Source organism: Stenella coeruleoalba, assembly GCF_951394435.1.
Source record: "Stenella coeruleoalba genome assembly, chromosome: 7".
In the NCBI taxonomy this organism is placed as follows: domain Eukaryota; kingdom Metazoa; phylum Chordata; class Mammalia; order Artiodactyla; family Delphinidae; genus Stenella; species Stenella coeruleoalba.
The window spans coordinates 119166624-119192277 of NC_137153.1; the positions used below are offsets into that span (position 1 = coordinate 119166624).

Genomic DNA, 25654 nt, shown 5'->3' on the forward strand with positions numbered 1-25654 from the left:
CTGCAGGCTCGCCTGTCAGGCTGGGACCGCTGCTAACACCACGCAATGCCTCCCTGCTCTGTCAGCGGCAGCCTCACGATGAGGCCATGGCTGCCGACTCTTTGCTCCTACCTTTCTTCCGCCGCTTCGGCTGCTTCTGTTTTTTCTTCTTCAAGTTTTTTCAGGAGGCCATCCTTCTCCAACCTGCCGTATAAATCTAAGATCTCCAATTCAAACACTTGGGTGATCCTCTTCTGAGCTTCATACCTGCTCTCTGCGGCCTGCAGCTGTCCTCTGAAAGATACAGACCACCCCAGAATGTGGGAAGTTCTACTTAAATACATCACAGCAAAAACCTTTCCCCCTGAAAGTTACCTTGCCTGGAGTTTGACATCCTCTAAATATTTTTTCTGTTCCAAAAGAAGGTGGTCTTTCTTGGCTAGATGAGATTCCAGTTCCAAAATCCGTTTTTGAGCAGTATCCAGCCTCTGATTCTGCTGGAGAACATGGCTTCTGTTTTTTTCTAGTTCTTTCCGATATGCAGTTTTCATCATTTCTACTTCCTGATAACAAAACAAAACAAACAAACAAAAAAGGAATTGGAGTTAGTACTTTTAAAAAATGAACATGCCATATCCACTTTGAAACATCAATGTAACAAACACTGAGAAGGTACTTTATTAGTATATTGCTAGTGGAAATAGAAACTAGTACAACTTTCTGCAAAGTAGGCTGGCAGTAAGTACCTACTAATCCTTCCCTGAAATCTATCCCTTAGGAAATCATTTGAAACATGAATAGACATTTGGGCACAAAAATAATCAGCACAGCATATTCAGAAGAGCAAAAAACTAGAAACTATGAAGTCTAACGTCAAGAAAGTAAATTAAAGTACATCTTCTATTTAATAAGATTTTTAAAATTATTTGTATCAGTAAAAGATAAAAAAGCAGATTATAAAGCCACGTGAATAGTGTGATCAACTATGTTAACACACACATTCTGAAAACACGCCAATATTCAGTTATGATTTCAACACAGTGGAGGCGTGGGCCGGCACAGTGGTGGTGCAGTTCAGTGCAGTGGAGGTGCAGTTCAGAGTGGTGGCGGTGTAGGCCGGCGCAGTGGCAGTATGGGTTGTTTGTTTTCTTTTATACTCTTCTCCCTCCCCTAATACCAACTAAGATAAAGCTAGAGACGCAACAGGAATGAACATCTGCAGACCAGGTACCCTGACAAGGTTTGTCAATCACGCCAGGAAGACAACCTGCCTGCTGACCGATGGAAACAGCAAGTGTGCGCTATGCTCAGAGAGAGGTGGAAAGGATGCTCTTCTAACAAGTATATGCTACGTTTGTGTTGTGTGGCTTTTTTATTGTGGTAAAATATGCATAAACTTGAAATTACCATACATTTGTCTTTTTAAAAAAGATAATAAACCATACGGAGCAAGGAGATGAGCTTCCCTGAAGGCACCCCGCCTCGAAGATGGCCAGCAAGCCCAACGCTTCCTCGGTCAGAACGGGATCGAGTTAAGCTCAGGACTGGGACCAGATAATGCGGCCGCTCCAGCTATGCCTGATGGCTCCAGGCTTCGGCATAGGTTAGGTAAACAAACTGAACTCTTGTCGGAAACGACAGTAAGTACTTATGGAGAATCAAACAAAGCACTGAACTAGGAACATCTATGCACTATCACTAACTCTCACAGCCACGTAAGAGGGGCTACACCCAGTACCTACCAGCCATTCCCCACCTGACGCTCAGATACCCATTCCTCGTCCCCTACTTGACTGAACAAGAGGAAGCCCAGCTCCAGGTCCAAACACAGGTTCAAAGCCATGGCTAGCTAGGGATGGACACATGACATAATCGTGGCCAATAACAAGGGTGGGAGGTCTGGTGGAGAGTTCCTGGGAAAGGTTTCCTTAATGAGAGAGACCTGCAGGAGGCGATGCTCTCCTCCTCCAGGGGACATCATGACATCTACCTGTGACAGTGTTCACTGTGGCACACACTTTGCAACCAGGAGCACAGACTGCCCAAAGACAAGGTTGAGAGGATAGGTCGAGTGGTGCAGAAGAGGGGAAAGAACGAGGCTCCTTGCTGCTGTCCCTCAGCTGCTGACTTGACCAACCTGGAACTCACCTGCCTCGGGACTTCTTGTCAAGAGATATAATGAAACTCTTTATGGCTAAGCCGGTGAAGTCTTTTTTTGTTGCTGCTTACAGCTGAAGGTTGCAAGTCAGTATCACCATGCGCATTTTATGAACTGCGAAGCCAGGCCCAAAGAGGTCAGGTGGCTTGCTTGAGGTCCCAAGGGGGTAAGTGTTCCAACCAAAAGACAGCACCGTGGCACCCATCCACATTTCTCTCGGGAGAGTTAGGAGTGTGTTTAAGTAAGCTTTTTCAGAGGTTCTCTAGTCCCTCAGGTCTCTTTTCCCTTCTTTCTTTTTCTGAGGCCATTATACTTCCAAAATTAATGAGAGCTGGTTTCTAGAGAAAGTTCCACATTTAACATCCTTCTAAAGGGAATCTGAATCTGAGAGTTGAGAGAAGCTGAGAAATAAGAATAACTATTATGAAAATTCCATCTCTCTGATTCTAAGACTACTCCCTACATTTGGCCAAGGGAAAAGAAAACAAAGCTTTACAAAGCAAAAGCCCAAGAAATCCTAAAAAGAAAGGCTGTGTGTGATGAAGAAGTTAGTGACAGGAAGCATCTAAGCATTTATTCTTAAAATTCCATTCCCAACTCATTCACCAACATTACCCGAGGCTATTTATAAAGTGACATGAAACTTCTGCCTCAACACCACTGGTAAGGCACTAATTAACGTAAGATCATCCCGACACTGGCCTTGTTGCCAGGCCTGAACCACCATCTGCTGAAATCAAATTCAACATTACGAAGAAAAAAAATATTTCTAGCAGTATAAACCCACAGCCCAGAGAGTTATATGCTAAACAGAATTGGCTCCCCATCCTTTTTCTTTATCTGTTAGCCTGTCTCTCTCTCTTTAAAGACGGGGGCATGGGTAAGAGAAGGAAAACACTTTTGGGACTTCCCTGGTGGTCCAGTGGTTAAGACTCCACGCTTCCACTGCAGGGGGCACAGGTCTGATTCCTGGACAGGGAACTAAGATCCCGTATGCCACGCGGTATGGCCAAAAAAAAAAAGAAAGAAAAAGAAAAAAAAAGAAGAAAAACACTTCTATCACCTAGTCTGTACCAATTACCATTATGTGCTTTCACATATAACTGATTTAATTTCAAAGCAACCCAACTAAGGGAAACAAGTCTGTGTGACAGCTGAAAAGGGCCTGTGTTGCCAGACCAGGGAGAGGTGGAAATGACATTAGGTCTGCCACGCCATCTTTCAGGAAACAATTCATACGCCATTCTCTGTGCTGTGCCATAGACATATTGCCTGGGTCCTAACAGCGTCCCAGGTAGGGTCTGGTTCCTCAAGCCCACATACCTTTGTGGTGTCTGAATGCTTGTTCTGCAGCTGTTCCAAATACAGCTCGTTGACTTCCCCGAGAACCAACAGCTGCCTGTTCAAGAACTCCATCTGCTGTTGGACCGACTCACTATTTGAGAGCTAACAAAAACACAGAAACAAGCAAAGTGAAAGATCTGACGACACAAAGCTAGCAAATGGACATTCAACAGGGAACCAGCTAGGAGCACACTATTTCAGGGCTGAGTCAGTGTAAACAAGCCCCATGGTTTCAAAGGCCACACCAAAACGGCTGGTGGGGAGGAAGGGATACAAGGGCAACAAAAATGGACAGAAACGTACTTCAAAATTGTCCCTATGCAAAGGGGAAGAGGCGCAAATGCTCCACATCAAAACTGGCCACCCACAGGGCACCTCGAGGAGATGGGTATGTACACAACCACCACAGCAGGCACGTTAGGTCCAGTGGGATAAAGCCCTGGAGTAAACCCACAGGTTCTTGAGTAAGTGATTTACATATGAGTGCAATGACTTCCAAAGAGGGAAAGATCATAGCTCAAAAGCCTGAATGAACTCTTCACATTTATGTGAACGAAGTATTAAGAACAAGTTCCCAGGATACACACAGACCAGGGCTCAGGCTAGGTAGTTCCCTGCTGCAGGGCCGTCCATGCACTGTCTGATGTTTAGGAGCACCTCGGCCCCTCCCACTCAATGTCAGTAGCATCAAAAACGTCAACCAGTGGTGGTGCAGTGGTTAAGAATCCGCCGGCCAAGGAAGGGGACATGGGTTTGAGCCCTGGTCCAGGAAGATCCCACATGCCGCAGAGCAACTAAGCCCATGTGCCACAACTACTGAGCCTGCGCTCTAGGGCCTGTGAGCCACAACTACTGAGTCTGCGTGCCACAACTACTGAAGCCCGCATGCCTAGAGCCCATGCTCTGCCACAAGAGAAGCCACCGCAATGAGAAGCCCGCGCACCACAGCGAAGAGTAGCCCCAGCTCACTGCAGCTAAAGGGGGCCCACGTATAGCAATGAAGACCTAATGCAGCCAAAAATAAATAAAACACAAAACAAAACAAAAAACGTCAGCCAAAAATGTCTCCAGATATTGCCCAATGTCCCCTGGGGGGAGGGGAGCAGAATCACTCCCTGTTGGGAAGCCCTGACACAGACACACGAGTACTACGCGTGTCCTGTCTGGAGGAAGGACATCAGCAGTGGTGTGGGCATGGCCCAGCTTGCTCGCCTCTTACCTTCTGAGACACCTGGCTGAGCAGCAGCTCGGTGTGGCACACCTTGCTGTTGGCCTTCTTCAGCTCTACGCGCAGCTCCGCGATCATGTTCCTGCAGTCCTCCAGCTTCGTCTGCCCAAGGAGACGTGCCAGGAAGTTACAGGGTGCCAGCAGGCCAGGCCACGGGTGCACCTGGCCATCGGCCCACAGACAACCGGGAAAGCCTCGTGCCTCTGTTGCTCTACTATTCTTGGGCCATCAGGCTTAAAACTAACTTAGCTTTAAAAAGTAAGTTATAGTTAATTTCTGAGTTTCTGACTGATTATCAAAAGGAAAAACAAAAAAGCGCTTATTAAATCTGCAGTTCCCAAACTGTGCACCAAAGAGCCCTGGGGCTACACAGCAGGCTCACAGAGGCGCTGTGGGGCTAGTTTTAAATTTCGAGGGAAACACAGCGACATCTACTGGTCATGATGTGAACTACTAGCTAGAGGGAGCTCAGCGTTTCAGTTATCAGGTGCTCTACGTGCCTGTGGAACACGTATTATCTTTGCAAAGCTGGGCTTGCACATGGTTGCTGTGATAAACATCACCATGAGAAAACCAATGTGAAACAGGAATCGAGGGCGTCAGTGTCTCATCTGATTCCAAGGTCTGAGACTCGGCAGTGCCCAACAGGTACACACACCGCATTTGTAAGTGACCATGGTCACTCAAAAATGAGATTGAAAATTGAAAAAAAAGTATGTGTATTATTTTCTAACAGCTACTAAGTCATTAGGACCTAAATCCTAAGTTGTCTGGATCTACTTACTAGGCAGAACTGTTAGATGTTTCTTTTGGCTGTGGAGTACCAGGAAAAAATTAATGAAATGCCGACAGAACCGTGGACCCAGAAAGCTGGGGACCCTCTGCCCTAAATAAAATGTACCTGACGTGAAATCTACGTGCCACGATTTCAGAGCTGAATCAGGTGCCTTCCCGCCCTTTCCTGGCGGCCTCTGCCGGGCGCCGCAGCGCGTACCTGTAACTCCTGGCTCTGGTTGTAGAACTCCTCCCGGTCATGCTGAAGCTGTCTGATCTGGCTGTGGAGCTGGGTGACCACCGTGTCTCGCTGCTCCTGAAGCTGACTGTATCTGGCTTGTTCTTTCTGCAGACTAACCTTCCATATCTGGATGTCCTTCTCTTGTAACTTCAACTGGTCTTTCTAGCAGAGACCAAAGAGGCCATCATTTTAGCTGCCTTCCAGCACGGGCAGTGACCCTCAAGTTCAATGCATGCTGCAGACACTTCATCTGAACAGGCACGAGCTAACCACAGGCCCAGAATCTGACAGCTCACTGCTGTCTAACTTGGCTTTTGGGCAAGGGTTTCCAAATTCCACATTAGCAAATGGATCAAAAGTTGCTTAAAGGACTTTTCTCAGCGATCAACTTGCTCCTGATACTTTCAAAAGTCCTAAGCACCAGCAATGAAGTAAGTGCTGGTACTGGCCAAGGTCGCTCAAGTGAGGAACACTGACTGAACGCTTACCTTGCACCAGCAATGCGCAAATGCTTACTGACACGGTTTTTTTAACCACCACAGTTAGAAAGTAGATGCTGCTATTATTATTCTCATTTTACAGAATGGGTAACAGAGGCCTCCAGAGGCTAAATGACTTTCCTAAGGTAATGAGTGTTAGAGCCAAGGTCACTCTCCAGGTCTGACTGGCTTAACTGCCCTCCAAGTTTCTGCCATAAAACTGCTTCAGGAGAGCCGGTTTTACATTTGGAGAAACAAAATCACCTTTGCCTCTGTTATCATCATAGCCAATTACAGACCAACAGACACAAAAAAATCACTTGTCCCCGTGGATTAGAAGAGCTGCAAGGGAATTCAGGGATGTGGCCGTTCACGTATTAACCTCAGAGACGAAGTGACCTGCCCCAAGCCGCACGAGCGGGCAGAGGCAGGATGGAGAGCTCTGGCCTCGATCCCCGCCCGGGCCCCGAGGTGCTCACCATGGCAGCGTTGTGCTCCTCCAGCGCGGCTGCCCTGGTCACCTTGCGCAGGAGCCGCCTGTTCCGAAGCGCGTGCTGCTGCCTCTTAAAGCGCTCATAGAGTAACTGGTTGTGCAGTAAAAGCAACTGGTTACGGAGGGAGCGGGTCTCATCTGAGGGAGCGGAGCCTGATCGTAAAGCAGAGGGAGGGTGGCAGAGACGCCTTTTACACAGCGTTCAGTCAAGCCCCAGCCAGCGGTTTGTTAGCTTAAGAAACACGATTCTTGAAGAAACAAAGTCACTCACTTTGCAAACGACCACCTGGTTTCCAGCCACAGTCACTCAATGGGGAAGGGGGAGGGGCAGTACCTACTACCCATCTTCCTTTTAAAGGAACGCACAGGGGTACAATGTAGGATGGCTCTTTGAGAGCTCCAAGTGTTTTTCCCCACAAATCTGCTATCTATCATCTATCTATCTATCTATCTATCTATGACTCCATTTCTTGCTTCTTGGAAGGTTATCGCTCAAGAACTATCCCAGCACCACTCACTTCACTTAGATCTTTTCTAGGGACGGCTGGCATGAGGCCTGCCTCTTTGCACTTCTGTTCTCAAGCACGTGGTACTTGCCACTTTTCAAAAATAGGAAATGCTGACTTTGCAACACGTGAGAGACTCTGTACCCAAGCAGATAACCCAGCTGGAGCAGTAGGGAAGGGGAGATGTTTCCTATAGGGCACCTCCTTCAAGGACAGAAAAGGCAACAAAGCAGGATCTCTATGGGCTGGATTTGGAGCTAAAGTAACAACTTTACCTCCGAAGTGGGTCCAGTCGACAGACTTGCTGGGTAAAGACAACCTAGGAAAAAAAGTCTTTGAGTGAGAAAGTTACAGATCTTACCTAGAAAAATTCAACGGGACTTTTAATTGCGGCAACATTAAGTCACTTCCTTGTGGTCACAAGTGCACAGGCACGAGAAAGTTTCAAACACAAAGCCCACCTGGGGTAAGAGGAGGGGCCTTATAGCTGATGGAAGGGGCCCCCATTAAGCACCACCAAGTTTCCAGAGTGGAAAGGCCCTAACTCGGAGCTCATACTGTAGCCTCTGAACTTTGGTCAGCTCTCCAAGGCAACTGAGTGATCGAACACACTGAGAGCTGTTTTCAACCCTCTCTGTTGAGAAGCTACTGTCACCCAAGGTTAAGGAAAAAGCAGGTAATTTACCTGAGTCTATTACACTAAACTTCATTCAAAAAGGGATCATAAACATTAATCTGTCAAATTCCACCTTAGGTTATTCTACAGAAGAAAAATTAAAACTAGCATTCCCCAAGAGCCTGTTTAGAAATGGCATCACTGTGGACTAGTGATTCCCTTATTCTTTCTCTAGATCACCTTTAAAAGTGTAATAAAGAAGGGGTGAGAACAGTGCTCTCTGGCAGGTTCTTAACCCATGTGAGCAGGGGCAGGCTGCCATGAACTTGCATTGAAATGCTGACGGTGTTTACCTTCCATCTAATGGACTATGTTACCAAAACAAAACAACAACAAATCTGCAGCTGGAGAAGGAGACTTCGTGACCATATTTCTATATTATTTGAACACCATAACCTCATCCTCAAATTTTCAGAGAGCAAAGATGAAAGCATTTGAGCTTCTTCACAGCACAGTGGCACAAAACAGCCCAATATAAAAGACTCATTTTTAAATGGCCTGTAACCTAAGGAATTACCTGAGTTTAACGCGCCTGTGTGGAGGATACACACATTCATGTACGTCAAAGGCAACAGGCTAGAAGGACGCCTGACAAAACAGCGAACCAACTGCCTCTGGTGAGCACAAGAATAATTCCTGTTTCCAACCACCAGCTTCTTGTAGTTTATAATCAAACGGAACGTTTAAAGGAAAAGAGAACAGCGCTGCCGCGCCTCACCTGTTGAGCTCCTTGCTGTGCGCGTCTGCCCCTTGCTGTATCAGTCTGTCCAGCACTTCCATGGGGGAGGCAGAGGGCATGAAGTCCTCCTCCGTGTTCCCTTTTGCTTTCTTTAGTAGTCCCTCCGTCTTCTTGCTGACAAAATGACGGGCAGTCTTTGGCAGTGCCACCTCAAAAAGATGATCGTATGGGGGAGGTTGCCCACCGCCAAACCCCACTCCCCTCTGAGGTGGAATTTTAAAAGGGCTGGGAGTGAGGATGCTGCTCTCCAGAGAGGCCTGGCGCTCTCTGTCCCCGGCAGGGCTCTCCTCGGCGCCTCCGCAGGGCAGGTCTATGGGGGTAAAGGCTTGCTTTGGGGTGTCAGGCCCCAGCCTGTCCAGGGCGGAGTTCAGAGGCTCAGGGTTCGCACCGGTGCCCTGGGCACTGGAGACGGCTGAGTGGGTCTTCCGCGGGCAGCCCGGGAGACTGTCCCGGTAGAAGGGAGAGTCAAAGCCTCCGCGAGGAGCTAGGGGCTCGGCGTCGGCTGTTGTGATCTCAGAGAGTTCTTTAGATATTGCCGCTGCGAGCAGGGAGGGAGAGAAGAGACAGCACAGTCAACAGGCCAACCTGGGTAAGGTCAGGCAGTGTGGGGTTGCACGCTGCCCTGGGCCCCCCAGAGGGACAGATAAACAGTGGCCTCCCTTTACTGGGCACAGGACTCAGAATACAACTCCCATCTCCTCCCCCAAGAGAAGAAAAACCAAGCAAGCCTGTGTGTGTTGACGCTAAATCCTGGTACTAGGGCACAACGAGGGCTTTATCAACTCGCAGCGATCCCACGCAAGGCCAGAATCCCGCACGTGTTACCTTCTTCTTTATCTTTTTCAATACTATCTTCTTCAGAAGCCAGGTCACCTAAAAACCCTGGAAGATCACTGAGAGTGACAGACCCTTTGCTCCCAGGTAGCTCTTCTGAAGAGAAACAAAGACAAAGAAACACACTGGTCACCCCCGTCACTGTGAAAACTGCTTCCACTGTAACAGAATAGGTCTACTATGGTTCCTTCTGCTGAAGACAGAAAGCTACCACAGAAAGCCAAAATATGACAATCATCTAACTAAAGGTACCAAAAAAGAATCCCACAGAAAATATAACTCTCTGTTCTTAACATCTCAGAGAACAGATGAAGCCACAGTTCGACCAGCTCAAAACACAGGCACTTAAGAGCTCTGGGGGCTGTTGTTATGAGGCTGGCTTTTCGAATTAATTATGTTTCATTATCTCTGGGCTTCAGTGATTTGTGGTGCTCCAGAATGTCCCTGTCTCCACACATAGCCCGTCAAGAACCAAGCAAGGTCTCCTGTTACCCGAGGTTTTACCTAATCCTCTGTCATTCGGAAGATGGTGTTGTCTATGTAGACAGGGCCTTGCAGAATCTGTTCTCTCTTCCTGAAAAGACAGGTACCACTTATATCACAAGGCAGAAAATTGTGTACATGTTCTCTAATATTAGAGAAATATCCTAAACACCTATAATTTTAGCATATTGTAGCGGAGTTTAAAGTTTAGCCCCATGGTTCTCAAACTGCTTGGTCTCAGGATGCCTTCCTATTCTTAATAATGATTGAGAATCTCAAGGACTTTGTTTATGTGGTTATACCTATTGATAGTTATCATGTTACAAACTAAAACAGAATTTTAAAATTATTAATTCACTTAAAAATAACAAACCCAGGAATTCCCTGGAGGTCCAGTGGTTAGGACTCCGGCTTTCACTGCTGAGGGCAGGTTCAATCCCTGGTCAGGGAACTAAGATCCCGCAAGATGTGCGGCGCGGCCGGAAAAAAACGACCCACTACACGTAAACATAAATAACATTTTTATGATAAATAAAAATAAGTTTAGTGAGAAGCGTCAAGCTGCTTCACATTTGTGCAATCCCTTTCACATCTGGCTTCGGGGAAGAAAGCTGGGTTCTCATGTCTGCCTCTGCTCTGCTGCTAGGCTATTCTGGCTCAAGTGTATGAAGAAAACTCTAGGGCCCACAGATAAGTAGTTATAAAAAGTAAACAGACTGTTTAGATAACTGTGGATAGCCATCTTTGATACTACACTAAAACTTGACAAGGGGTGTTTCTTCAAGGTTAGTTACAGTGCAGAATCTGGAACCATGGCAATTCACTCTTCACACCGTGTCGAGATCCACTGGTCTGCCTTGTCCCCCAAATGCGTCTTTTACCTACGTGTGATTCTATAACATATACACTGGGCATGTAGAATACTGGGTCACCAAGGTATGCAGATCTTCTAAGTGTGGCAACATTTCATTATACAATATCAAAAACTCAAATTATTAACCAAGCTTCCCAAGACTTTTCAATCTCATCATAAAAGACTTGGGGAAACTGTTAAGCTCTTGGTGCCAGATATCAGTTTTTTAATATTCTAGTTTCACCTTTTTATCACTGGCAACAAATACCGTCAGTTGTTTGTCTTGAAGTGACAGACCCAGTTTGTCATCTAAGAAGCTAACTGCCTGCCAGACACTCAGGTATGAGTAACCATAGTTTGTCACCAGCTGTTCTTTCAAACAAAACTGCTGCTCCATGAAAAAAAGCACCTAGTTCAGCTCTTAACTCAAATAACGGCACAAGTGCTTGTGGTGGCCACCGCACACCGGTACGCACTCAGGTGCTTGATGTCCATTTCCTACTCCATCACAAACAATATTAAACATATGCGTTCTTTCTATGGAATACTCAAGGTTTGTTTTGTTGTTGTTTCTTTCCTTCTGTTAAACTGAAAGAACGCATCGAGGAAGAAGAATGCAATGCCTACTAGGAGAGTGTGATCGATACTAAGGGGCCAGCCCTTTTACCCACCATTGTTTCTGTGCCATGAGTATAAGTGCCAATGTGGTAAAGAGGGCGAATAACCACTTAGTATTACTAAGAAAGGAGTTCTGACCTGGCAGATGCCCTTAAAGCGTTTGAGCAGTGAGCAGATCACACTCTGAGAGCTGCTGGTTAGTCTATTTTTTCTACCTCAACAGAATAAAGGCCATATAGGGTTAGTCTATTTTGAATTGATCTGATTCAAACCCATTACATTTTAGGTCAAACTTCTAGCTGGCATAACAGGCTTCACAAAGTGAGGCTGGAAGCACGTCACCGTGCTCGGGCGGCGGGGTGGGGAGGGCAGCAGAGGAGCCCAGGCAAACCTTCTTGGGGGCTGTGGCCATGGCCTGCGGGAGCGAAATGTGCACGTAGTCGTCCGAATGGCAGGGTGGGGCTGGAGGAGGAGAGGTCGCAGGGGTTCCCAGAGGAGTTCCTTTTCTACCTGCTCAGAGACAAGAGCAGAATATACACACTTTGAGGAAGTAAAACAATTAGGAAAACTGCCAGATTTGTTTCCGCTTAACTATTACTGCAAAGAAAGCTGCTAGAGTTAACTTTCTGGGGATCTAGATCAGTCTTTTTTTTTTTTAGATTCACTTTATGTGTTCTGAAAGCTCCAGGGGTTTGTATTGTCAAAAATAGGTTTACTACTACAAATGGCTCTCAAACTCACTATTAGATCTAAGAGATAGTTCCTTATCATAAAAGGCCGGCCCCAACCAACCAGTCAAATCTAACCTAAGACATACATACCCGCTGTACCAAAGACTTTACTGTAAGGGTGTGACAAATCAGGTGGGACATTTCCAGGAGAAGTTGGAGGAGTGGTCATCCCACAAACCACAGATGGGCTCCAAAGAGTAGCCTAGAAGTTAATAAGGCAGGTCAGCGATGAGGAACGAATAGCTACACCTCCCGAGTTTTAAGTCCACGATCAATGATCTTAAACTTAGCCTTTCAACTGGAAAAAGGCATCTTATTAAAGCCTTATCAAGAGACACATTGCATTTTGTAAGTCTAGACTCCAAGAGAAAGCCAAGTGGCAACAGTAACTTTTCTTGCAAATGTCATGCATCCTTAAAAACTAACTCCTGAAATGAGCAGTGAGAGATTTTCCCAACCATAGGCTAAATCCTGACCCAAATGGTCAGCTTCACCAGCAAGCAGAGAAGAAAGCAGGCACACTATTTGACACCATACTTGTGGCGGCTCAGTTAACAGCCGTGTCGACAGGGAACTCAGAGTCTGAGGTAGCTGCCCTGGCGTGTTTAACAACATCAGCCGAGAAGTGGAGTGAGGGGTAGAAGTAGCACTGCCTACAATGGAAGGGAAAGAACACAGGGGGTCAGCGTGTGGCTTCAGATTATCCTGATAAAGAATTACGGTCCTCGAGACCATCTGATCATTTAAAAGCCTCTTTAAATACCCTTTGGAAATAAAGTTTAGTAAGGTTTGATGTCTAGTTAAGCTTTAGGATAACTTGAAAAAGCACAACCTGTATGACAACTTTGCTGGGTGCTACCTATAGATAAGCCTAGACTTTTACATGAATCCAGTTCTGAATTGTCCAGGTTCATTCAAAACTGTGTCAATGTGACAGCCCAGAGGGCCTCACTAAAAGTGTCTGAAAAAATCTAAGATTCCTTTATGAGCTGGAGCCTAGAAGCCAAATCCTTTAATCCATTTTCTTTGTTAAGTGTTGACACATCCCAAGTCTGCTGACATACTATCAAGAAGGAGATCAAGGACATGGGACTGTAAATTAAATTTAGGGGAAAATGGAGCCAAATTCAAATTTTAAATATTTGGGAAACAGTTCCTAGGAGCTGACCTAAGTCTTATTCTAGGAAAGGGAAAAAAACTCAACAAAAATAAACAATGCTTTCTAGAGACAAAGTTGTAAAGCAGATAAGTACCAAAGTCACTTTTTACCATAGCTATTCTGTGTGTCAACATAAGAGCTGGCGGTGACATCGGCTGAACGATGAGGAAAACGGGCTGAGATTTGGTGAGACACAGAATAGCCATCTTCATATGAGGCTTCTGTAGGGTCCAGAGAGATTTTGGCACATTCTATGACAACATCATGTGTTTCTAACCTCTTCCACCTGTGAAGGCAACGAAAGTCAAGAAGTGCACGTTATAATGCATTTATTCAAACCATCAAATGCTGAAGAGTGCTAACTCAGTGCCAGCCACTGAGCCATGGCTAGCAAAGAACAGGCAGAACCGCGCCAGCCCAAGTACTAATCAGCACTATGATATAAAGAATTAGCCGTTCATTTTACAAACCTATACCCTCCCTATTTAAAATGGTTATATCAAGTTATCAGAAACTAGTCCGAAACAAAAATTCCATCAACAAAAGACCAGGCATAGCCTCAGAAGAGAACACAAACTATGCAGAGCAGCCACCAGGGGAAACTCTCCTTTGGCACAAAGGTAATCAAACAAGAGGGAGACCTGGAAACCGCCAGGTAGCTGAGGCTGACTTAAGGTCTCCTATCAAAGCCTCAGGATTCTAATCCATCCCTAGACCAGAAATACAATGCAGCAAGTCTCAAACTGAGAGAAAGCCCATGAGGATATCTGAAGAATTGTCTGAAGAGTCCTGTTATGTGATCCAGAGTTCCACTTCTAAGAATTTAGCCTATGGAAATAGACACACATCAAGATGGACAACACTCAGCATAGCTTGTAATAGAAAGAAGAAAGGTCCAACAAAAGAGGAAGATTCTACAGAAGAAAAATTATTACACCACCGTGAAAAAGCATGCTTTCAGCAGATCAGTGGTTGCCAGGAGTGAGAGAGGAGACTGAACACCCCTCAAAGGGCATGAAGGAACTTTCTGGGCAGCTTCCAATTTTAGCTGCTTCCAGCTGAATTGTTACCCTACCTCCATATTTCTATGCTTCAAATTTCCTGATGTCTGAATTTTTAGACATCAACTATTTTTTTAATTAATTAATTTATTTATTTTTTGGTTGTGTTGGGTCTTCCTTGCTGCACGCAGGCTTTCTCTAGTTGTGGCGAGCTGGGGTTACTCTTCGTTGCGGTACAAGGGCTGCTCATTGAGGTGGCTTCTCGTTGCGGAGCATGGGCTCTAGGCGTGCAGGCTTCAGTAGTTGTGGCACGCGGGCTCAGCAGCTGTGGCTCGCGGGCTCTAGAGAGCAGGCTCAGTAGTTGTGGCACACGGGCTTAGTTGCTCCGCAGCATGTGGGATCTTTCTGGACCAGGGCTCGAACCCATGTCCCCTGTGTTGGAAGGTGGATTCTTAACCACTGCACCACTAGGGATGTCCCAAGACATCAACTATTAAGGTCCTTATGGTAGGAGAGGAGTTAGGTCACTTCCGTATATCCTTTTCCCTTCTCCCCAGTGCTCTCAAAACAGTGTATCATTGTTTTGTTGTTTCAAAATTGATTTTGAACAATTCATTATAATGACTAGATAAGCACCACTCATGGCTGAGCCAAAGAATCTACTACAGTATTTCCTTTGCTGCTCAATCTAGTTTCTCCTGGAGTTTGAATGTTGTTGCTCCTTTTCCTCAGTCTTCTAATGTGTCTATTGCTAATCCTTCCTAATGTGGCTCTAGCAGTTCTGAAATAATGCCTAATATAATTTGTTCATAATGAAATGCAAATAGTCTACCAGGATTATTCACCCTCTCCTAAAGAGCTCCCTGCTGGAGCCCTCCCTCTCCCACTGGTTGTTCTCAGCATTGCTGTGTTATACCAAGACTTCCCTTGACCAAGACCCTAAGTTATGTCCTCCATTTCGTGAACTCTGTGTCCTCCTCGATTTTACTCTCGTTTTGGTGGAAGACATGCTCTAGTGGTTCACTGAGGAAGGGTACATGTGAGGTAAATTTGAGTCCTTGCATGTCTAAAAATGTCTCATACTTGATAGGCAGTTTGGTTGGGTATAGAATTCTAAGCTGATAACCTTTTTTCTCTCAATTTTGAAGGTGTTTCAGAAGCTAACCTCATTCTGATTTCTGATCTTTATAGTTTTGGTTTTTTCTCTCTGAAAGATTTATCCCTGGTGTACTGAAATTTCACAATATTGAGGCTTAGTAGCATTCTTTTTCATTGACTGTGCTGGGAACTAGATAAGCACCTTCAATGTGGAAACTCACGTCCTTCAATTCTTGTATTTTCTTGTATCATTTTTACTTGTACTGGAAATTTTCTTCTGTTATTTCTTTCACAATTTCTTCCCCCACCAAAGTTTTCTCCTCCCCTTTAAAGACTTCTTTACTAGACTTCCTGGACTGATTATTTTAAATTTCTTCTTTCATTGTACTCATCTCTAGCCTTTGATTCTGCTTTCTGAGATATTCTCAACTGTACCTTTCAATTCTTTTACTGCAATGTTTATTTTGGCTATCATTTTTCATTTTCAACAGTGCTTTCTTTAGTCTCTGACTGTGCCCTTCTGTGGCATCCTGATCTTTATCTATGCACAAATGCTTCCTCTCTGTAGCTACTGTAGATGTTTTCTTCTGCTCTCTGTATTATCATTGTTTCTAGCTCCTTTTTCTTCTCTTTACATTGGTCTCTTATCTTTGGTGTTAGAACTTCCTTCAAAGGCCAGATGACCCATCTATCCAAGGTGAAGGAGGCTCTGTAAGTTGATCCAGGAGGCTTCCGAGTTAACACAGATTGGACATACACATCCAATTGTAGACTCTCCCCAAACCCCACCAAGCCTAGAGTAAAGATTCCTTTATTTGTTTCCTTTTAAATATAAACCCACAAGAAAGAGAAGAATGAGAAAACAGAGAACAGCACCACATGTTTTTGAAACTAGAAAGCAGATAGGCAAGTGGTGACTGACTCAGTGAATCCACGAAAGCAGAATCCTAAGCTGCCAATGTTTCAAAGCTAAACGTCAACCTGATTTATACTGAGGAACCCTTAAAAAGCTAAAGAATTGGTATACGTCGAGTACTTCTGTACACCTGTACTTCTGGAGATGAGTGACAGGTAGGTGAGGGCAGCTAAAACCAGTAAGACAGGGTAAAATCTACCGAGGAGCAGTTAGAGCCCTGAGACTCTGACTCTACGCTCCCACTTTTCTCACCAGAAATCCAGATTATTCTCTGAGGAGGTTAAACAGAGAGTATCGGGACTGAGGTACTCCAGAAATGGCTGAGGGCACGAGTACTATTCAAACAAGAGGATTAAGTGAGCATGTACATTCTGAATGCCAAGACTACTAACCTCTCCCCACCAAGCAGCCTCTTCCCTCTAGGAGTAGCCAAATCCTGGCCAGATTAGACATCAGAAGACCCTTTCCTGAAAAAGTCCGACCAGCTCAAATGGAAACCAATACTGACATCAGCATCTCCAACAGATGCTCAGATCGACCTACAAGTGAACAAGCCCCATCCCTGTGAGCAAAGCTTTTTAGTCTCCTCACCCAGATATAAACCAATCTCTGCAGAAAGCCTCAAATTTTTAAAAAGAATAACAAAAGAGCAGTTTAAAGGAAACAGATTATGTAGGGAAAAGAAAACCTTAAAAAAACGCCTATCAATCTTATCAAAGACATGAGAGACTCCATCCATGAAATAAAAACAGGCTACTATAAAAAAGGAGCATTCAGAGAACTAAAAAGAGCTCTTAGGTACTGAAAACGTGGCAGAAATGGAACTATAATAGAAAGATCAAGAGCTAAAGACAAGGAAATCTTTAGGAATATTTCCTAAAGAGAAGAGGAGAGCAAAGAAAAGCAGAGAACTGCTCCAGGAAGTCCCAAGCAGAATACTAAGAGTTCCAGAAAGAAAGACAGAGACAGTCAAGGAAAAGAAATCAAGCACAAATAATTAAAGAAAATTTCCTAGAATTTAAAGATAGGAGCTTCCAGATTGGACAATGAGAACACATTCATATCAAGGGACATCACTAGGAAATTTCAGAATATTACAAGAACAACCAGAAGACAGTAAACACAGGTGATCAGAAATCAAAATGTCTTTTGATTTCAATAGCAGCATTGGAGGCAAGGCAGCAATGGAATAATGCCTTCAAATTGCTGAATGAGAATGACTCCCAATCTAGAAATCTATACCCACATAGAAAATGACATCCTTTCTCTAAAAGCTACTAGAAGATATATTCCATGAATGTAAGAGTAACCGAAAAAAGAAGGCATGAGATACGGGAAATGGGAGAACCTGCACAGGAGAGAGGCACAGAGAAGCCCCAGGAGAACAAGATGATAGCTGTGTACAAGGCACAGAAGACAACCTGGTCAGATCAGAACAGACATGCCAAGAGACAAGTGTGTTGCAGGCCACCTCTAAGGTTTCTGCTGCCACCATACCCTCTTTGTAACTGAGGGACAGAGTGTCTAGGTGACAATAACTTGTTGGTACTGAGCTTGTCTTGTTATGCACTAATGAAGTTCCTACTCTCCCTTCTCTGCCAGGGTCAGCTGAGGACATTCATTTCATCCCACAGAATGATTCTGCTCTGACCTATTCCTGGAAGCAGCCACAGTGAGTTCAGGAGCACAAACAGAGCAGTCCCCTCCCTCTGCCATATTTCGGCAGCACATCCAGCCCCTGGCCCTCACTATCTGGCCTCGCCAGATGCCCTGACTAGGGGAAGCCTTATGTTTCCCAGGACTTGTTCATGACTTTGCCCACCGACTTCCCTGGAAGGGACTCCTGTAAACTCTCAAGGAAGGGGACACCCAACCAAGACTCAGACACTCAGTTCCTCCTCTCGCCTCCTGGGAACCTTCACCTCATGATGACAAGACGGCCTTTTCCAAGGCCAGACTTTGCTTCCTAATTAGCTTTTCAAAATGAAACGATACATGTGGTCAAACTATAAAGAAAAGAAAGAGAATGATTAAAATAAAAGCAAGAATAGTAGGTGCCTCTGAGGTGAGACATGGAACAGGGAGAAAGATGGCTGCAATTGCGGAGGTTAATGTCCCATTTTTTGCAGCCAAGTGGTAGCTACACAAGTACCCATGTGTTATTACTAAACTTTTCTTACACATTTGCTATGTTTCTCTACATATATCTCACAGCAAGTTGCTTTAACCTGAGGTTCGTGTGGCAGAAGGAGGGCTCGTAGAGAAGTGAAATTTGCTGAAGGGGGATCATGCCGTGAGCCACCTTTCCCAGTGGGAGATCCTCCAATGTCAATACCCGTGGACCCCTTGTCCCCCAGAAGGCTTCAATCCCCAGCCTGGGGAGCATGAGGCTGGCAGCCAGCCAGAGAGAAGCGGCGGGGAGGGGCTGAGCCTCTCACAGCTCAGTGTGTAGGATTTCACCCTGGTCCCCCCTTTCCAGTCATGACTCAGCTCCACCCTCCATCATGCTTGGCGTCCTCAAATCAGGAGCCTTGCAGGCTCCACTTCCCCAGAGAAGGAACCTGGGCACTTCTGCCAAGCCCCGTGGAGGATGGCAGTCGCTTGGCTAAGCAGGACAGAGAAAGGGACCCGGGGAGCCCAGCCACTCGACGTCCAGACTCTCCACAGTGCACTTGGTTCCAACCACACACCTCAGCGCCCGCCTTGCACAATCACACTGAGCTGCGAGCCTTTCCGGGGTTCTGCGGCGTGGGTACCTGCACTGCAACCTCCTCCACCCTGTCTGTGAGGAATACGCTTTAGACTCACGCATACAAAGTTATTTTACTGTAAAAGTCCATATGGACTTTTATGGAATGATTCCATAAACAGAAGAACATGCTTCCCCAACAACACCTCAGAAGGGACACCTCCGAGGTCACATTTTCAATTTCTTAAGTGAGCCTATAAAATTCTGTGTCACTAGTTCAGTTTCTATACCTTCGAGGGTCCAGTTCATGGTCCTTGGATCCAGTCACTAATTCTGGGTGAATTCGCACATGCTCCATCATTGGCTGGAAGAGTTTGGGTTGACAAGTTATAAAAGGCTTAACTTTCTATGGTATTTCTACACAATGAAATATTATTTGACAATAAAAAGGAATGAAGTACTGATACATGCCACAACATGGATGAATCCCGAAACATTATGTTAAGTGAAAGAAGCCATTAACAAAAGACCACATATTATATCATTCCATATAAATGAAATGTTCAGGACAGGCAAGTCCTATAAAGGCAAAAAACAGATCAGTGGTTACCAGGGCTGGGGGCAGTGGGCAGCACAGGGAGAAGGCTGAATTTCTTTTCAAATTTCCCTATCATTTAATACAAAAGTTATAAATGCAGCCTATCTACACAGTTGCTCTGTAGCAAATAAATGAGTTTTTGCTACTTACCTTGACCACCTCTTCAAAAGTCTCCAGGTTCTCCTTCATACTGTAGTGAGAACGTAGGAAGGAGACAAAGTTGCAAGGGTACATCCCATACAGGCGATGGAAGAGAGCGTAAACGCTGGCGTGGAGGTGGACGAGATAGATTTCCGTTACGTGGCCTGAAAAAGAAAACATTGAAAGGAGTCACCGAGCTGAACACAAGACTGATGTGTGTGAAACAGACACGAGCACAGGGCTGCCAGCGTGACTCTGCGTACGTGTGCTCCTACCCTGCTCCAAAGACAGTTAAGTAAGTAAGAGCGGTTTTCTAAAATCCAAATCTGAACACACCAGACACTCCTGTCTGAAACCCATCAGTGGCTCCCCATGGCCTCTGGATAAACTCCCATCTACTTAGAGTGACCCATAAAGGCTCACACCGATCTAATCTCTGCGCTCCTCTCCAGTCACCCCTAAAATAGGACCCCAGACATTCTCATAATACTGAACCGCCTTTACAACGGTACTCCTTGAAATCTGTAATCACACTTCTCCACGGCCCTCCTCAGTACACGTCTCTTGAGAACAGCACTGACTCACTCACCTCTGTACCCTTAGTGCCTCGCACTGGGCTCGATGCGTGAGAGGCATTCATATATTTGTGGAACGAATGTGTGAGAATGTTTTAAAATCAGTTTGTAGTCTTAGCTATGCAGATTTGTAACTATAGAGTGAAAAACTACCACCCAGAAATTAGCTTAAAGAGCTAAGAGTGGGAGAATTAGAAAATTTGATTCATCTAGCGTTACCTAGACCCTATGGAAAACCCCAAGTCCACAGTATACATAAAGCTCCTCTAAATTAATGGACATCCCCAGGAAAAGCCTACGAGACAAGCCGGCATCACATGCGCCTCAGGCTTGTCACTTAATCCTGCACAGGAAGCCAGAGTATTCCATTTCCCAGGGCTGACACATTTCATTCTTTCAACATGAATATCTCATGCTGGGATGACCAAAGGATTCCAAATTTTGCGTGTTTATATAGCTTCTGAATCATTTTGATAGAGCTGTACTACCTGTCGATATGGAAACAAAACCCCACTGTATTGGAAACTAGAACACTAATTAGGACGTGCTGCATTCTCTCTGCTCCTTCCACATTTACGATGGACAAGTTCTCTGAACCTGAAGCTTGTGTTCTGTCACTATAGACCAGCAGAGGAAGACAAAGATGTACCACAAGCTTAGTCCTATACTGCTATGACACAGATTGAAGTTGTTTTTCAGTTTATTGAAAATCAGGAAGTTGTACCTACCACTCAGTTTCTCTGACAACTAATCCTTCTAAGCCAACAATATAAGGAAGGTATCTCAACAGTCGTGCTGCTTCTTTTTTTTTTTTTTAATTTGTTGGCCGTGCCACACGGCATGTGGGATCTTTGTTCCCTGACCAGGGATCGAACCTGCACCCCTTGCACTGGAAGCATGGAGTCTTAACCACTGGACCACCAGTGAAGTCCCAACAGTCATGCTTCTTATTTGTGCCTCTGGTGGACGTACCTGAGGTATTTCCTCATCTGGCTGGTGACAACCAGCCATTTGAGCTTTAGAATGCTACAAGTCCTTCCCTTCCAGCACATGACCTGTTAACCAATCATGAAAGCACTCACTCGGTGGGGCATGACAGGTAAAGAAGGAGATCTTTACCTGGTTTCTTCAGGCACCATGACGAAAGACGGCCAAAAATATCAAAGAAATCACGAAGGTGCTGCTTCCCCGACTGTGGAATCATTGGTAGCACGGTTACCAACACTAAGGCCCCTGTTGTGAGGACAATGGCGTCAGTGTCCACCTGCAGGAGGGACGGTCAAGAAAGAGGAAACACCTGTCAGGTGCAGCATTAGAATCCGCACGCTTGGAGGTTCTAACACCAAGGGGTCACAGGTTAGACGCCCAGCACAGACTCATCCTCCTACCCCTAAGCGTGGGGGCACAACACTGAAACAGACGCCACCAAAAGCCACTGGGGACCAGCCCGGCCATGCTAAGTCTGCAGGGACCACGCTGACGCACCAAACTCATCTGGGGTAGGGGCCTGAGCGGGGCATGGGGACACCCAAACCCAGAGACTTAGGATATGCTATCTCTAGCCCTTGGAGGGAAGCACAAGAAGTTGCTTTTTAACAGAACAAAAGAACGCTGCTATTCTTGTTCATTCAACCAAATCATAAAATACTTACTTTTTAAAAGTCAATTAAAAAGAATCTTATACGTTGACAAGTCGTTCACTATTTTCAAAGGATTACAACAGAAGTATAATTTAACAAGAAATTAGTATAGCACTAACAAGTCTACTTAATGGCTCACCTTCACAGCAATATTTAGAGACCAGCAAATAAAAGAAGATATGGTGACCTCTGACCATGTCTACAGTTTAAATATCAAGTCATATAAATTTAGACTAATTGAAGACACTTAATAACCAATGAATAATGAATCAACTCAGACTAGCTACAGCAGCTCACATGATCCATAATTAAATTATGAATGTTTGCCAAGTAACTGGAATTCAGATTGAAGAAACAAGATATTAATCAAAAGACTACCATGCAGGCTGAGACATTCATTATTCCTACTAAAAAAGGAATCTACGAGTCTGGAAATAAAGTTTTAAATATATTTGGCTTTTACAGCGAGCACCAAGCCATTTGTTGTGGCGGATATCTAGTAGGAAGAACATACAATACTGGTAGGAGAATCAAGAATCTATAATGAGTTTGGATAAAAAGGACTAACCCTAATTTTGGTTAACAAAACATTCTTACTGAAGGTTTGAATAACAGTCCGTAAGTAATTTTCAAGGTTTATCTTTTTGGAAAAGATAAGTATTTTGCAATCTGAACTAAACAGTGTGCCTCAAAATAGGATTATATTCTCGTCGATCCATTCACTTAAAAAAATTGTTAAAATTGTTCCTGCTTTTCCTTAACATTAAATGCACATTTTTATGATACCCTACCAATATGACTCCTTGAGATCCACCTCTAGGGAGATTAAAACAGTTACCCTTGTTGGCAGAGACAAAATCAATTTGCATCGTGCTGTGTCAGATGACTCCAAAGGCACTGCCATTCTGGCACAAACACTACTGGATATTTTCATGTCGTATCTCTGTGAGGTACAGGTAGTTCATATTAACCACATTTCCTTATTTTATAGATAGGAAACAAGTCCAGGAACTAAAACAGACTAAGCAAATAACGCTGAGTATTTCAGCAAGCCACGGTCAAAACTAAAAGCACAAAGTTCTACTTAGGTTTTGACTCCCTCTGTAGAAAAACACACTACGGTTAGTGCAAAAACGTAGAATGCAACTCAGCTGCAACCAGAACATGCTCCTAAATAGCTGGAAGAGCCTTTCAGCCATTTTTCTATTAGCCAAAAGAGAACTTAGAAATGGGGGTTCCCTCAAGACAAACCAGTATGTTTTCAACAGAGGAAAGGCTAGACAACGATGAAATCAAAAAGGGCTGCAACAGCATAATGTCAACCAATCTGACCGAAATGTTACCACATTTGCTTGGACCAAACATATTGCAATAGTCACAGAGATGCACTGAGAGCTTACTAAGTACCAATTTTGGACTACGTTACATTCGAGAAAAACCAAATGTCCAGAAGTTTTCAAACTCTCAAAGTTAAAATCTAGCTTGCTTGCTTTAAGGTACTCAGAATTTCAGAAATTATATTCACAAAGCTATTTCGTTCAAATCCTTACAAACACTGTACCTTGAGACATTTTAGTAAAGAAGGCAAAAGAGGTGCTTGAGAGAGCTTATGCTTCCAAGACGGCTGCAGCCTCACAACGTGGCCCAGTAACGAGAGGGTGGATAACCGAGAGGCGGCTTTGCCCACGTATTCATTCATTTTGTCCAAGAGGTGCTGAAAATGCACAAGAACAAGAGAAATATATCTCAGTAAAGCTGGGAAAAATCAAGGGAACCAAGGGAAACGCACATATGAATGTATGAAGTTCACACAAAGAGAGGCAGCAGTGATACAGCCCAGTCTCTCAAGTCTTCCCTTTGATGTAAAGAAAGGCTCATGCAGGTAGAGATCAAATTCAAGATTTTTTAAAACCATGCTAGCAAACAACACACTGTTGCATTTGGCCTGAGAGAGGGAAGCCAGTTTGCAACTTCTGAAAGAGGATCCCACAATACAGGTCTATAAGCCGGGGGGAGACTCTTTCATAGGCCCTCTTTCTGTAATACATATAGGCCACTTCTTATAATAACCAATGTTATAATAAGCCTGTGGTAGGTTGTTGAAGCTTCACGGGATCCTGCTGGAAGCAGTTACTTATTGCTCCCATAGCCCAGCCTACATGGATTTGGCCCCAGATATAAATCAGGTAGTAGTAGAAGTTAAAATTCGGCCCAGAGTTAAAAAAAAAAAAAAAACACCCAAGATGTACTGTAAAAGGCAGACAATGGCAAGGCCTTCAAATCCCAGTAAAGTAAATCACTAACACATACAAACTCAAGACGTACCAAAATCTGTAATTGCAATGCTTTGTTAGCTATTTACCATCAATAAAAATAAAAACAAAACATGAAGGAGTCTTCCAAGTGCCTGGTGCTGTGAAACAGCACTAGTCAATTAGCCCCATTAGTTGCCCACACTTACAGATTCTGCCATATTGATTAAAAGTCTGAAAATCCTACTCAGAGCATGGGTTTAAAGATGGATACCTTATGGATCAAACTGTCACTATACAATTATAGTTTAGGATTACAGGATTTCTTTAAGCAGAAAGAGCCTTAAAAGCCTCTTGAATATGTTGTATTTTGAAAACTTTTCAGGAAACATAGGTCCTGACAATTGTTCTTATATGTAGTTATAATCTGGGGGCAGTATCATCAATGGCACGCATAAGTTGAAGGAGTGAGCTCTGGACAGACTGTGCACTGGGGCTGCACAGACACTGTCACACCACTCATAGAAAATGTATCAAATCTCTACCATCAGTTCCAGCAGTTACCTTATCATGTGGCTCTTGCAAGGTAGTCAGGATGTGCAATACAGGCTGAGAATTGGTTTCCAGGTAATAATCCACCAAGGTGTTCACAAGCATCGGACCACGGTCTAAAGAAAGAAAAGGGCAGTTTATAATAATTCCCTTTAACATTCTAAACTTACCTCAAATAGTTGCCTGTCACAAAATCCAGAAAACGTCTCTTTGTATGCTACCCAAAGTTATATGAAGTGTTGTATTTCTGCTTCCTTAAATGAATTTAGGTTTAACAATAGGATAATACCAAGTTTATTTGCCTAAATAGCCGTAAGAGCACATGAAATACTATCTTCTTTTTTTTTAATATTAATTTATTTATGTATTTGTCTGCATCGGGTCTTAGTTGTGGCATGTGGGACCTTTCACTGTGGCGCACGGGCTCTCTAGTTGTGGCGCGCAGGCTCAGTAGTTGCGGAGCACAGGCTTAGCTGCCCCGAGGCATGTGGGATCTTAGTTCCCCAACCAGGGATCGAACCCGCGTCCCCTGCACTGGAAGGTGGATCCTTAACCACTGGACCACCAGGGAAGTCCCCTATCTTCTTTTTTTCTTGCTTTTTTAATTACAAAAAGAATTCATGTCTATTGTTAACAATTCAAGTTATATGAAAGTACATAACATGCAAGTGAACATCTTCCTCACCACCTGCCTCCCAACCCACTCTCCAGAGACAAACACCCTTGGGTTTGGTTCATGTCCTTTCAAAACTTTTCACACTTGTACAATCACACACACCTAGGCCCCATGTCCATATACCCATGGTCTGTGTATGTGTGTTTTTTCCACTCAGCAAGGTGTTGTAGACACCTTTCCATGACAGCATCTATGACTTACTTCATTCTCTTTACTGAGCT

The 25654-nt window shown here is 44.5% G+C and overlaps 1 protein-coding gene across 2 annotated transcripts in view; it reads right to left on the bottom strand.

Moving 5' to 3' along the window:
* TSC1 (TSC complex subunit 1) overlaps positions 1 to 25654 on the bottom strand; it is a 48901-nt gene that overhangs the window by 5777 nt on the left and 17470 nt on the right. For both annotated transcript variants that reach the window (XM_079925575.1, XM_079925574.1), the window contains 19 exons: positions 24770 to 24873; positions 23515 to 23667; positions 21433 to 21577; positions 19748 to 19902; positions 19290 to 19363; positions 13406 to 13581; positions 12674 to 12789; positions 12227 to 12338; positions 11797 to 11915; positions 9956 to 10025; positions 9443 to 9547; positions 8597 to 9155; positions 7478 to 7521; positions 6683 to 6849; positions 5704 to 5886; positions 4701 to 4811; positions 3461 to 3583; positions 355 to 542; positions 112 to 273 (listed from right to left, as the gene is read on the bottom strand). In XM_079925575.1, the coding sequence (XP_079781701.1) occupies positions 112 to 273; positions 355 to 542; positions 3461 to 3583; positions 4701 to 4811; positions 5704 to 5886; positions 6683 to 6849; positions 7478 to 7521; positions 8597 to 9155; positions 9443 to 9547; positions 9956 to 10025; positions 11797 to 11915; positions 12227 to 12338; positions 12674 to 12789; positions 13406 to 13581; positions 19290 to 19363; positions 19748 to 19902; positions 21433 to 21577; positions 23515 to 23667; positions 24770 to 24873 (2866 nt within the window). The remainder of the gene's footprint in view (positions 1 to 111; positions 274 to 354; positions 543 to 3460; positions 3584 to 4700; positions 4812 to 5703; positions 5887 to 6682; positions 6850 to 7477; positions 7522 to 8596; positions 9156 to 9442; positions 9548 to 9955; positions 10026 to 11796; positions 11916 to 12226; positions 12339 to 12673; positions 12790 to 13405; positions 13582 to 19289; positions 19364 to 19747; positions 19903 to 21432; positions 21578 to 23514; positions 23668 to 24769; positions 24874 to 25654) is intronic.